The 14,047-nt window shown below is 41.8% G+C and overlaps 1 protein-coding gene across 1 annotated transcript in view; it reads left to right on the forward strand.

Annotated features, from left to right (window-relative positions):
- The first annotated feature begins 590 nt into the window (after positions 1-590).
- FBLN5 (fibulin 5) overlaps positions 591-14,047 on the forward strand; it is a 59,938-nt gene continuing 46,481 nt past the window's right edge. Inside the window, exons 1-4 of the mRNA XM_065403655.1 lie at positions 591-616; positions 2,800-2,854; positions 5,681-5,732; positions 6,851-7,081. Coding sequence (XP_065259727.1) covers positions 591-616; positions 2,800-2,854; positions 5,681-5,732; positions 6,851-7,081 — 364 coding nt within the window. The remainder of the gene's footprint in view (positions 617-2,799; positions 2,855-5,680; positions 5,733-6,850; positions 7,082-14,047) is intronic.

The following is a 14,047-nucleotide window of genomic DNA, read 5'->3' on the forward strand; positions in this document are numbered from 1 at the left end:
GAAGTATTGCAGTGCTGCATATTCATCATTCAAGCTGAGACACCAGCTACAGGGCCCCAGTTTTTTGCTCTGAACGAAAGGAAAACAGTTCCTTTTCCAGCCCCTTGATCAGGGATTCTATCCAATAACAATGCTGCCTCTGCACAAGGTACGTTTACTTGTAAAGTTTGCAGTAGGAGAGGCTTTCCTTAAAGCTGTGAGTCTTTTATCCTGGCAGGCTCTTCAAGATTGTTGTGAGGAGTCTAGCCAGTTGGTGAGCTCTGTAATCTAAACCAGCTGTCCCCAGACTGAGGCCCCCATTTGCATTGTTTAACATACTTAGAAAATGAAGTGTTCATTTTTAACATTCCTCCTCCAATTGGTTTAATGCTGAATTACAGAAGAGAACTAAGCAAAACCAGGTGCTTTTGCTGTATTCTCTCCAGTGTCTGAGGAGGAGCAGACCTCTCCCTGCCCTGTCTATTATTTGGTATTTCATTCTCTGGAATACAAATGACGGAGGAACTCAAGTGCTAGCAAAACGCCGATGTTCAGACACGTTTTTTAGTTATTCAGCAGTTCAGACTCCTTTTTCCCATCTTTCCTAACCAATGTTGGACATGCAAGAAGTAAAGAGGTAGGTACTGTGCATCAAACTATTTTACTCACTGAATGGAAACCTACTCATGGAAAACATCTGTGGCTACGAGTCACTATGCCAGTTCACTTGCTAAAGCCATTTGCAAAGAGACAGGATCTTAATGGTCAGAGAGAGGGTAAAGCACTTTTTGTTTGTTATAAAAGCTGTGCTGTCTCTAGCAATTTCTGTCTTGATCTATGCTGTATTCTGCATTTAGGAATCTGTCTCTTTTGGGAATGCTGAATTGCTACAGTGAAGGGTCTTCTGGCTAAAATCACAGCTGCTTTCTCTGCAGATATGATTCACAGTAATTGATTTAAACTTCACTAGCTATTGTTGCAGAAGTTAATTGCTCTTTTATAATATTTTGTCTGCTGACTAAACCAACAGGACCAGCTTAAAGCAATGTTGTTGGGTTGTTATATGTCTGTTAATAATTCTCAGGGTGACGAGGGATCTGATAGTGTAAAGTCAGTCGAAGTAGTGATTGCAGCCCAAACCCACGTCAGGAAATTCTCTGTATTGTTCTATCACCTTCCTCATATCTCAGAAGAACCTAGTGGCTCTTAATTCTTGAAACTGAAGGATGTGTATAGTTGTGGATACTGTCAGTAAGTAGATATGAATTTTTGCTGTACATCAAAGAGTAGCCCTGTTGGGCACTTTTAACATAGACCGATAAAACTTTTCATTTCCTTCCGTTATTCCTCTTTCTATATACAAAATGAATGTGCAGTAATGTACATAGTGCATGCTTGAGAAAATGTGCTCTATCCCTCAAAAGGGTTTAAGGTAAAAGAGATGTAGTCCTAAATGGATGATACAGTGCTTTAAATGCGTTACCTCCATTTCTAGGGGAAAGTCTTTACAGAATTTGCCTGTTTGTGTCGCTACAAAACTTGCCAAACAAGCAACATTTGCCTGTTACACAGCACCATGAACAACTGTTAGGGGTTGTGTATACTTTTCAGTGCTTATTCCTCAACTAAACATACTGGTGTTTTAAAATGTGCCTGTCAGTTTGTGAGTAGTCTTGTCTGATGTATCTAATAGGTCATGTTCAGTACCTTGACTTGCTGTACGAATCATAGACAGAGCTAAAAGAACCTGTAGGGAAAATTGGATGCTCCTTTAAGTAGCAGAACTGAGGCCACCTAAAATTTTCCTGCTTCCCATGTTGTTTTTTGAAATATACTGTATACGCTATAGACATTCAGTAATAGTCTCCAGTGTAAATGAGACATGGCTCTAAAATGTATTGAAAAGGACCTTTATATAAGGAAACTGGAAAACACTGAAATTAAAGTACACAAAATAAAATAAATTTCTTATTGTTCTTTCCAGATTTAAATCTGGCACTAGTTAATATCCAACACTTTGATTTGGCCAGGGTATTTATATGGGCAGAGCATACTTCCAGGGCTCAGTCTATAGCCAAATATTTAATAGCAAAGGGCCAGATTCTGTCACTGAGAAGTTCCTTGCTTTACAAAAAGTCTTTTGGAAATACATAGGTCAGACTCTCAGCTGTTGTAAATCAGCATGGTTTCATTGAAGACACTGATTTATATCAGCTGATGACCTGGCACAATGTATTTACTTGCAGAGCAAGATAATACTCAGTGTGAGTAAAGAGGCAGAATCTGACCCCAAGAAGTCAGTTGATTTTGAGAGTACTTTCTTGGGGATGAAGCGTGGTCTAGCCCTGCTAATGACTTGCTCTGTGGGGTTTGTGCTTCAGTTTATCCATCTGTAAATTGTGTATAATACTTACCTAACTCCTAAGGATGTTGTAGACTAAATTAATGCTTGTGAAGGGTTTTGACATTCTCAGAGGACAGGTTCCACAGAGGGATAAAGTTTTATCATTGACTATTATAAACTTACCCTTCGAAGAGCTTCTGTATAGCCTATAATAAAGAACATGGATTAGCCTACAGATATTTAGGGCCTGATTCTGATCTCACTGATGTAAGTCCAGGGTAAGAACACTGACTTCACAGAGTTCTGAATCTGGGCCATATACTTAATGTTATATATCATCAGCCAAATTCATCTATAGTAAAGCGCCGTGGAGTGCACTGGAGTTACACCAGAGATTAATTTGGCCTCATATCTAAATCTGTGAAATGAACATGTGCATCAAAATGTTTACATCTTATTTTCTATGCGTATTATAGGATACTGACTGTTTTCATGCTGGCCACCTGCCTTACACGCCCTGGGAAAGCACAGGTGAGATGAGCACACTGAATACATATACTTTTTTTACACTAAAGCATTTCATAGCATGAGGCTTACTTTGATAGGTGAATAGGAAATCTGTGGTCTGGGGCTTAGATGAACAGGAAGCTATGTGGTCTAGGGTTTAGCGTGGAGGAATGGGAGCCAGCAGGATCCTGGAGTCTAATGTGGACTGTCAACTCAGCAGGAAATTCTTGGAGAAAGACAGGCCTCAAAGAAAACCAGACACTGCCTCTGAACTAAGTAGTCCTTGAAAATGAATGAGCAAAAGCACCCACAAAGGAGCTTTGAGTCCTGAGTTCTACCAGTAAGGAACCTCCATATTTGGAACTCCCATTGATTTGAATGGGAATTCTGTGTGTGGAAAGCTTCGAGGGTCCAGCCGTAGGCCTTTCACCTGTGGGCTTGGGAGCTTGGTGATGTCATCCTAGTCTTCATTCTAATTCCTGGGAATATCCAGGAGCATTGGAGCTCAGGATTGAGGGATATTACATTAGTAGGGCTGCATAAAGAAGTTTACACAGTTCCTGCCTGAATTAAGCCTGGCTCAAGCAAATTTTATTAGTCCTTCATGTTCTTGGGCATTTAAATTCACTGTAAATTAGGGGGGTTAGACTCTGATTTGAAGGTAATAGTCCTCTATTGTTCAGGGCTGTTTCTCCAAATACCTTTTACAGAAGGGTTTGAAATTTAGTTGTTTTCCCCCCCCCCCTGTTGGATTGACAGTTGACTGGATGTGGCTTGTTAATTGATATTTTGCCAACATTAGAGCTGGGCAAAAAACAGTTTTCCCAACCTGTGAGAATTTTAGAGATTTTGCATTTTTTTCCCATCCTGAATTGGGATGAAAAGTTGAAATATCAAACATTTTCACAAACTGAAAATAAAATTTAAAATAATTGAAATTTACTTTAAAATGAGTAAATTGAAACATTTTCTTTTTATAATTTTGCAACGTTTCATTCTGATTTGGACATTTTAAATTTTTTTAACTTTTTTTTTTTGCTATAAATTAAAGTTAAAAACCAAAGTCATTTCCAGCTGAAAAATTGAACTCTTTCATTTTGAAAATGTCAAAACAGGACATCCTTCTGACAATTTCTAAACTTTTTTTTTGTTTTTTTCAAAACAAGATATTTGTTGAAACCAACCTAATTCCCGCAAAGAGTTTGTTTCAACTAATTGGCCTGTTTTGATGAAAAGATTTTTCATCTAAAAGTTCCCAACCAGCTCTAGCCAACATAGACAACAGCCACAAGATGTGAAGCATGTCACTGTAGCTAGGTGAAGAGCTTAAAAGCACACAGAGTATGTATGTTCTTTACATGACAGACTGAAAATAGACTCTCCCATCAGAATACCTTTGGCTTCCTCCAGATGATGCTAAAACATCTCATAATGTCAAAGTAAGTGCCGGCAGAATTCCCCACCACATGATCTGTAACTGTAGGTGATGGCCTAGAGTGCTCTTATGGGTAGATGGAGGGGCTCACTTCATATATTTAAATGACCATTCATGTATTTCCTGCCATGTCCCCTTAACCCCTTTAAAAATGCCTGTATCAGTGTCTTGTTCATTCCACTCTATCGCTCCCACCTGCAGTTTACATTGCTACCAAATATGCATGACACACTTTCCCTTCCCAGCTCACCAAGGCAACACTTTCTACTGACTTCAAATACTTTTAGAAAACTCACTTCTCTCTTGACGCCCAGAAGAAAAACACCACTACGTCCTCCTGCCCTCTGGTTCTTCCAGTGCATCCTGTCTTCAATGTCCCTATTTCTTACACTGTCAGTGTAACCTACTGACAGATTGGGTGTCATGCTCCCCTCTACTGGCTGACCAACTGTTACCAGCTGACGGACTGATCCAAAATCCATTGAAGTCAATGGCTGCCTTTAAACTGACTTCACTGGGCTTTGGAGGAGGCCCTACAGGAGTTTCTTCTGTAGCTGACGTGGAGAGGGCTCTGCTGGCATACTGGAGACCTCCATCCAAGCCCCGCTAATGGTCTGTGTGGTGGGGTGAGGAGACTGCTGTAAAGCTTGCACCCTTGAAAAAAGCTTCCTCTAAGGATTTGTCTACAGTAGGATTTAAAGGTGTGGTATTAGCAACACGTCTACGTGTGTGCTAAGCTGGTCGAGTTATACCCTAGATTCCAACTCCACCAGCTTAGCATGTGTTAAAAAGTATATATTGCCTTGTCAACACTAGAGTTGGCTAACGACTTTTGACAACACACCTTTTCTCCTCATCAAGACAAGTGCTAACAGGAGATATAATAATAATTCCTAGATCTTATATTGCACTTTTCATCCATAGATCTTAAAGTGCTTGACAAAACAGGTGGTCAGTATCATTGTTCCCATTTGACAGATGGAGAAACTGAGAGGGAGGTGACTTACCTAAGGCCACTCAGATTGGTGGCACAGCCAGAAATTGAACCCAGCTCTCCTGAGTCCCAGTCCAGTGGCCTATCCACTGAGCACTAGGCCACTGGCAGACTAGGTATTGGTTTCTCCATTAGAGAATGACAGCCTGCTACTGCTACCAGCTTATAGAATTACTGCATGAGCTAAAGCAAGAGGTCTGTGCTGCAGTGCTGAAGGTTCTGAGTTCAAAGCCTGCTGACTTCCCATATGAGAGAGTCATGACACAGGTCCTTTGGAGAAGGGACTCTGTTCATTTTTTGCATACTGTACAGTGCTGAACACATTGCACTATAATAATAATCCAGATGATCATGTGATTTTTGTTTTTTGGTCATCATCCAATTTCACAATCACTGAGTGTCCTTTCTTTTCTTGTTTTAGCAGCAATGCACTAACGGGTTTGACCTGGACCGTGCCTCTGGGCAATGCTTAGGTAGGATTTTGACTGAATCAATTCATTTACACTGGGGTTCAGACCCTCTGGCTTTGTTAAATTAATATTGTGCTACTATCTGTGTATTTTGGCTGAAGGGGATGCTCTCAGTGTCTGGCAAATCTGTATCAATTATGCACAAGCCTTTGGAAATTGTTCACTTGCATCATTTTTCAATATGAAAATGTCATTGTTCAGACTGGGTGCAGTGCTTTTCACATGGCTGTGATGACATGAGTTTGGGAGCTCAGTCTAGTTGCCAGAGAACAGGGGTTCAGTATCATAAATACCCACTACTTGCTACTTTTGGCAGCGTCAGCCAAGAGGCCAGAGAGAGTTCCTCTCACCCTCTAGTTCAGAATTAAGGTGCACTTTGGGACAGTGCAGGGAAGCTTGCACTTTGCCCATGGAGCATCTTTTCTGTGGATTAACAGAGGACTTCAGTCTCCAGGGCTGTCAATATAGCACCTTCCACATGCACTAACAAATAGTAAGATAAAAACACTAACATAAAAACGGAGATGCCCTGTCTGAGCTGCCTAGCAGTTCCACCCTCCCAGCCAAGGAAATGCTCAGATCCTAATAATCTCTCTGCATCTTTCTAAGGTCAAGACAAAAAATCCCAGTCAGAACAAAAAAGAGACCTGAACCAAATCCCCAGATTTGAACATCTCAAACTTTGTGTGTGGGAGGCACTGCGGAGTCCCAGATCAGGATCCAAGTTTCACAGCTGGGCAAACCAAACCACCAGTGTTTGAAATCTGGAGCTGAATGTTGTGGTTGGACAGATCCCTTAGGAGAAACAGGCTGTAGGATCAGTGTTTAAACTGAGCATCTATAGAAAAGAAAAGTTTTTTTTTTTTCCTGATTGTAAAGTAGAATAAGTAGAACACATGCTAGGTTGAAAAGATGCGCTGTTTCCTGTTATGATGTGAGCTGACTTCAAAGTGAGACTCCACAAAGGAAGCATAGCTTTTCCTAGCACAAACCATGTATCACATATTCAGCAAAATCCCAAGTAAACCGTATCATATGTGCTGTTCTGTGCATGTGTCACATTAAGGACCAACCGTGGAAATTGCTGATCTAATTGCCGTTCTATTACTACATCCTTCCAGATATTGATGAATGTCGGACTATTCCTGAGGCCTGTAGAGGAGATATGGTGTGTGTTAACCAGAATGGTGGCTATTTATGCATTCCCCGAACAAATCCAGTGTATAGATCACCATATGTGAATCCTTATTCAAACATTTATCCACCACCTCCAGCTCCCAACTACCCCACTGCTACAAGACCTCTGATGTGTCGGTTTGGCTACCAAATGGGCGAAAACAACCAATGTGTTGGTAAGTAGTAGAACACTTTATATATATTTTAAGGCTAGAAGGGATCACTGTGATAATCTAATCTAACCTCTTGCATAACTGAGGCCAATGTCACACACTAATTCTTGCTTGAAACCTGATTAATTGTGGTTGGACTATAGCATTTCTCATAGAAGGACATATGTTATGCTTCTTGTATGGTCTTAGTTCAGGGCAAACAAAGTCTCCAATCTGCATGTTTTCTTTAAAAATGAAAATCCATCCTGTTGATTTGAAAGATGGCTCTGTCAGATGATTCACTGGTGCATACAATATATGAATTTTTACCATCATGAGTCTGTCCTTGAGAGAAAGGAGGGTCTATGTTTAAAGAACTGGAGTAGGACTCAGGAACTCTAGGTTCAATTCCAAGCTCTGCCACAGACTTCCTGTATGACCTTGGGCAAGTCTCCTAATCTCTGTGCCTCAGATCCCCATCTGTAGAATGGGTATAATAAGACTTCCTTTCTCCCACCATTTGTCTGCCTTGTCTGTTTAGACTGTAAGCTCTTTGGGACAGGACTGTCTCTTACGATATGTATGTATATTGCCTAAAACTAGTAGTATTACTAGGATAACTTTAAGGCCTCAACTAAAAATGGACCCCACTGTACTAGACACTGTACAAACATGCAGTAAGAAACAGTCCCTGCCCCAATAGAGCGCTGATCCTGTAACACAAATAATAAATAACTATTCTTACTGTTTCCTCCATTTTGTAGCTTTTCTAGAGGTGCATCTTTTGGGCTTGATTCTGACCCCACGTACACCACTTTTACCCAGCTATGATGCTTGCTATCCGTGGAATTACTCCTGATCTACATCAGTTTAAGTGAGAAAGAATCACCACCATTTTTGTTTTTTATTTGTTTTTTCTAGCTTCAAGAGTACAGCTTGCAAGCCAAATTCTAAACTGACATAGGTGTAGCAGACATTAATGCCACTAATCAGCAGAGTTACTTTGGTGTTAAAATGGTATCCTAGAATCCTAGAATATTAGGGTTGGAAGAGACCTCAGGAGGTCATCTAGTCCAGTCCCCTGCTCATCACTCTCAGGCTCCAAGTGTTCTGTAGTGCAGGAGTCATGGGTTCAGCCTCTGTCATTGACTCAATGTGCAACCACTATATTTTGCTGCACCTCAGTTATCCCACCTGTAAAATGGAGATAAGAAGTTGAAAATATTCAGTCAAAACTGTTGGAAAATTTGGGTTTTCAACAAAATGATTTTTTCATGAAAATGTCTGCTTTCCAAAGAAAAATATTTTTTTCATTGAAAAACTGAATGCCCAAATCCTGAAACATTTTTATTTGGATATGCTGCTACAATGCCTCATAGGAGTAGTAGTTCAATTTCCTCATGTCCCTGTTTTTCTCTAGGGGTTCAGTTATATTTCCCATGATGCACTGCCTCCCCTCTCCAAGAAGGGAAACCCTGGTGCATGATGGGAGATGTAGTCTGACCAGCCAATAGAGAAGAATGGGAACTTAAGGCATCCAAACTACAATTCCCATTAGGGAAGCATTTCTGAATCCAAATATTTTGGGTTTCAGCCAAAATATTTCTGGATTTTGGCAGAACATTTTTTGTATTTGAATTGTTGCCAAAAAAATTATTTTTTCATGGGGGAAAAACCCATTTTCCAACCAGCTGTAATAATAATAATGGACGTTGTGAAGTTTAATTAATTTTTTGCAAAGAGTTTTGAAATCCTCAGATGACAGGTGTTGTGAGTTAAGTATAGTATTAACTAGTCCTACTGACCCTACTGAATTAATTCACATCATTTATGATGTATGTTGGTTTGGAGACTTCTGGGAATGTTTTGTATTTTCCTAACTTTGATGTAGATGGGCCAGTAAGTGCAACAGTTAAAAGTAAATTCTGGAATTGGAGGGCACAAAAAAGGATCTCAGTTCCCATGCTGACATTTTGGGTTGTCCTTTCTGCTGTGTCCACACCCATCCCTAAAAATCAAAGTGGGTAGGATTATTAAACTTTCCGAGTGTGGCTTGCAAGCCAAGCACATAATGGTTCCTGTAGGGGCTTTTGGAACTATGAAGGCCAATGCTTCTTTCAATCAGCCCCATTCCAGTAGAACCACCTGGAGTTGTGAATACAGCAATTAATTGCTAGGGGAGGCTGTGCTGAATGCAACCACTGACCAGAATAGCTGGGAAAAGATGGAGAGTGGCCCATCAGAATCACAATTAGCTGGAAGCATTTTCTGAACCTCCACATCAGGTTTGAATTGAGGCAGATAATAGTGTTTGTGTAAGAGGACAAAAAACAAAGCTTTAAAGAAAGAAAACAAGACCTGGCCACAGCCATTGGGTCTCCACTGGGTTAGACTTTGTTTTAAACTGTGTTGTTTAGTGAAAGGCTCTGGAGACTATTTGTGTTTCACTTCCCTGAGATGGGACCGGCAGGCACCTAGATAGACAGTATAGAAGATTGTCACACTTTGCTGTAGCATCCTTAAGTTCCTCTGCAGTAACTGTAGGGCCCATTTTAGTATTTCTTGTACATCCAGGACACTGTATTTTATGGAGGTAAAGTTCACCCTTGCGCTGGGGGACAACACAAGGCTTATGTATCACTTACGCCCTCAGGGTTTAAGTAATGGATTGGCCTTGTTCTGACCCTCTGCATAGGGGTGAATTTCACCAGGCATACGCAAGAAATGCTGAACCAAAAGGGTGCCTGAGCCATAAAAACAACTGCCAGTGTCAGTGACCCTTCAAGCTGCCCCTGCCCTTCCCTACTTGTCAACGTTCCAGGCCCCTTGAAACCTAGGACAGTCTTTTACAACGAAGTTTTCAGAAGTGCTCACTACCAGCCTAACTACTTCTATTGAGGTCCATGGGACTTTGGGCCATTGAATTCAATGGGAGCGGAGGTAGCCTAGTGCCCACTTGTTCTATGGAGTGTAGGTTATAGAAACTCTCTCAGATCATATTTAGGGTTTATAAGATACCCCTTTGCCAAACTAATGCAATAGAAAGCTTTACTTTCTTTTTTCTTTTTTTTTAAATTCCAGTGGAAACATTCTTTTTAATGAATGAACCATCCCCTGACAAACCTGTTTTCACTATCTGAGCTGAGAGAAATGCAGGAACGTTGTGAGAGGGTCTGTCTATCCCAGCCTGGCAACTGGTTGGTGAGCCAACCCTCACTTTGCCTTAACTCTCCAAGGAATGCACAACCCAGGTGGTTCAAATAATATTCCCCCTCCTAGGGGCTGATTTATTCCAACATAGCTAAAGATAAACATAAGTAGTTCCTCTCCTGGTCAGCAAGAGTTCACAAGGAATCCATCCCTTTTTAGCCCTCCAGGCCTCATCCTTTCTGGCCAGAGTCATAGGAGCAAGGTGAACAGATTCCTTCCCCAGTCCTGCCACGACTTGGCTCTCCTCAATCCTAACACAGTCCTCACCCACAATCCTGCAGCCAGAGAGCCTCCCTGTAGAGCCTCTTGCACTGGGCAAAAAGCAGCCCCTGAGTGTCTTTTGAAAGTTTGTCTCTCTCACTAACAGATGTTGGTCCAATAAAAGACGGAGACAATCACCTACCTTGTGTCTGTAATACCCAGGGACTAACACAGCTACAAGAACCCTGCATGCACTAGAAAGAAACTGCTATGGCCACTTACAGGGCAGAAGGGGTTAACTCTTTCCCTGCTGGTTTAGGCCTGGGGCTTCTGCACCCTATCTCAAAGGGAAACAAACCGCTTAAAGACAATAAATGAAAGCTTAAGTGCTCTCAGTGTTAATGACCTAAGAGCTGCTGTTAGCACCACAGGGAAGGATATTTGTTTTCTAGAAAGACAAGCAGGCCAACAGAGAATCTGTCCTCATCTTGTATAGTTAGTGTGTGTGTGTGTGTGTGTGTGTATTTGGCATTTTTCTTAAAGCCCCAGCTGCTGGAATGGTGATGTTGCATTAAAATACTCAGCTTTCATTTAAAAAAATTAAGTTTCTAGCCCTTGTAGTTGCAGAGAAAAGCTGGAAATAGGACCCAAGTGCCACTTGAAGCTTCAAAAATCACCAGGCATAGAAAAAGATACCAGACGGTGGTGGTAATTTTTAAACCTCCTGATTCTTTGGGGACCGACTCATGGTTCTGAACACTTGGGGCATGTCTACTTTACAGTGATTATACCAACATAGCTAGGTCACCATAACTATGCCGACATAGCCCCATAGTGTGTACACACAGACAAAACCAATGGAAAGGGTTTTTCGATTGGTGTAGGAACAATACCTCCCCGATTGATGGCATTCTTCTGTCCATCTACCTGCATCTACACTGAGGTTAGGTCAACACAACTGTGTTACTTAGGGGTGTGGATTTTTCATACTCCTGAGTGATGTAGCTATGTCAACCTAAATTCTAAGTGTAGACCAGGCCTTGGGGTTGGCAAATGCAGTGTTCATTACACCAGTAAAAAGTGTGTGTAACTTGCTACTTAGAATGGGAATGATTTATGCCCACTCTGCACATTATTTGCACTGGTGTAAACAGCAATCTCACCCAAGAGCTCTAACCTGACAGTGTCCCTTTTAACTTATATAATTTCTGACTCTTTTCCTTTCAAATTGTAGACTGCTTAACTATCATAATGCCCCTTTTGTTAGAGGAACTCAGTCCAGGAACCGTTGGCAAGACTGGATTGGAACTAGAGCCCGTGTTCTTGCATTATACATTCATAAGCTGAGAGTTCTTTCCAATTTCCCTTCACTCCACCCCACCATTTCCTGATTTACAATGATTTTTAAAACATGCCTGAAGTATAGATCCTTCTGGGCATTGTAGAAAGAATTGTAAGGGATGGGCTTTTGTTTTTACTGTTTTTATTCCATTAACATGTCTGTCGAATGGGAGGAGCCAGGGATGGAAGAAGAGAAAGAATCAAGGAAAGCAGACAGAAGCAAGAGAGAGCTGTGGTTTTAGCTCAGTGGGGCTCTGGTTCAATCCTCAGTGCTGGCAATGATGACAGCCATTACACCAGGACAGTTGCAAGAGTGGGTGGCCTGGGAGAGGGTGTTATCTGAGAAGGGAGAAGCACTGAATTATGCCCTGAGTATCCTGCACCAGCAAGGTGCCTATGAAGTCTGCCCATCGGCTAATTCCCCCTCTCCCCCGCCCCCCACTGACCCTAGTGGAACCTGTCGGGGAAAGAAATGATGTGGAAAGCTGCCTCCCAATGGTGTGAATCAGTCCGTGGTTCAAGCGTTTGTGTGTGCTGGCATAAACTGAGGCCTCTGGGTTTAAGATTGTCATCCCCTTTCATCCCCATAAACCCCTGTGCAGAAGGAGCATGGTCTAGTGGTTAAAGTGCAGGGGAGCACTCAGTTTGTGTGTGAAGGTTACTACTTATATAGAAAGAAGTAACTCTGAACCAAGAAATATAATGAGTGAGCCAAGAAAGCTTCATGTCACTAAGAAAACTGGCATCTCTGGAACACCCTGCAAAAAAAGAGCTGGCCGTCTGGGGATGGTGACGTGTAATAGTAAACAAGAGTATATCATCCTGCATCTCAGTGCCTTTCTAATATCACTGACTAATTGTACTGATGGGTGATGATGTGGGAAGAGACAATAAAATAAACTCACCAGCCGTGGAACCACAAATTAACTCATTTCAGCTAAAGAGAATCTTGATGACAGAGTGCCAAATTCCACACTCAGAAATGGGTATATGATTCCTGTTGGCTTCAATAGGATTTCAGGATCTTGGAGCCAAATTTGTCCCAGTGAGTCTATCTGAGTTAGTTTAATTGAGTCATGGGCCTAAGCCACGTGTCCCAGCTCGGATACAGAGCTGAAGCATCCCAAAGTTCAGGGCTGTTCTCCTTCTGCAGCATGAGTAAGTCTTACTGACAGTGATGGGCTGGAACTGTTGCTGCTGCTGTTAAAGTCTGATCCCATTTTTATCCCAGGAGATGGTTGGGATTCAGCTGGAGCCAGTAGAGGTGGTGATGTCATCTGGGTCTCTCTCTCTGGCCCAGTCTGGTGAGGGCATCTCTCAGGATTAGGGTGACAAAGGCCTGGGGTGCCAGGAGATGGTGGAGGTGGCAGCCAAGATGGTGAAGCTTTCTTAAGTAGCCTCCGTTTGTTCTTCCTTTGTTTTCTCCCCAAGTCTTTTTCTTTAAGGACCCAAAAAGGATGTGATGGGAGAAATAGCTCAAATACTCACTATTTTGTCGTCCAGTTAGGCCTAATATCTGACATATCAATTCTGGGCCATTAATTTCCAGTTCCACATCTGTTTTTACCAAGCATGATTTCAACACAGCCCTTGAATCATGTCAGTGTGGCCTTTTAGGACTAATTTGGTCTCTCTGTCTGGTTCTCTTGCACCGGTTTATAACATTCATTATTGAAAGCAGCTTGACTTACGTTCCATCAGCATTTGTTACTCTAGGTTATTGTCACATTTTATGACATTCCGTATATTTTTTACAATTGAGGTCACAGTTCAGGTAAATTGGTTGAACCAGTTATAACAACGGGACCCTTCTCTAGGTTAATTGGAGCTGCTTCCTATGATTGCTGAGTTGCATCTGTTTATAGTAGTTTTTTAGCTGCTTATTGGGTGGGTGACTAAAAGTTTTTGGTTTTTTTTTAGTATGTTGGTGGGGAGCTGGTTGCGGACGCTAGAGCTGCTTTCTGAACCTGCTGAGTAACAGGACAATGAAACAAAGGAGAGTGTGGGCAACTGGTTGAAAGGGAAGGTGTCACCCCACAGCATACAGCACGGGACCCTGCATTCAGGCTGGGCAGGCATAGCTTTGTAAGCATATATGGGGCAGTTGGGCATGTGCACTTCCCTATGTAAACTGGGATCCTGTCACAACCAGGTTCACATCCCCATAACTGGGAACTCGCAATCTCCTTAGAATCTGTTATTCTTCACTACTCCCTGTTCCCACTTTGCAAGTTCCAG

Source organism: Emys orbicularis, chromosome 4 (genome assembly GCF_028017835.1).
Source record: "Emys orbicularis isolate rEmyOrb1 chromosome 4, rEmyOrb1.hap1, whole genome shotgun sequence".
NCBI lineage: Eukaryota > Metazoa > Chordata > Testudines > Emydidae > Emys > Emys orbicularis.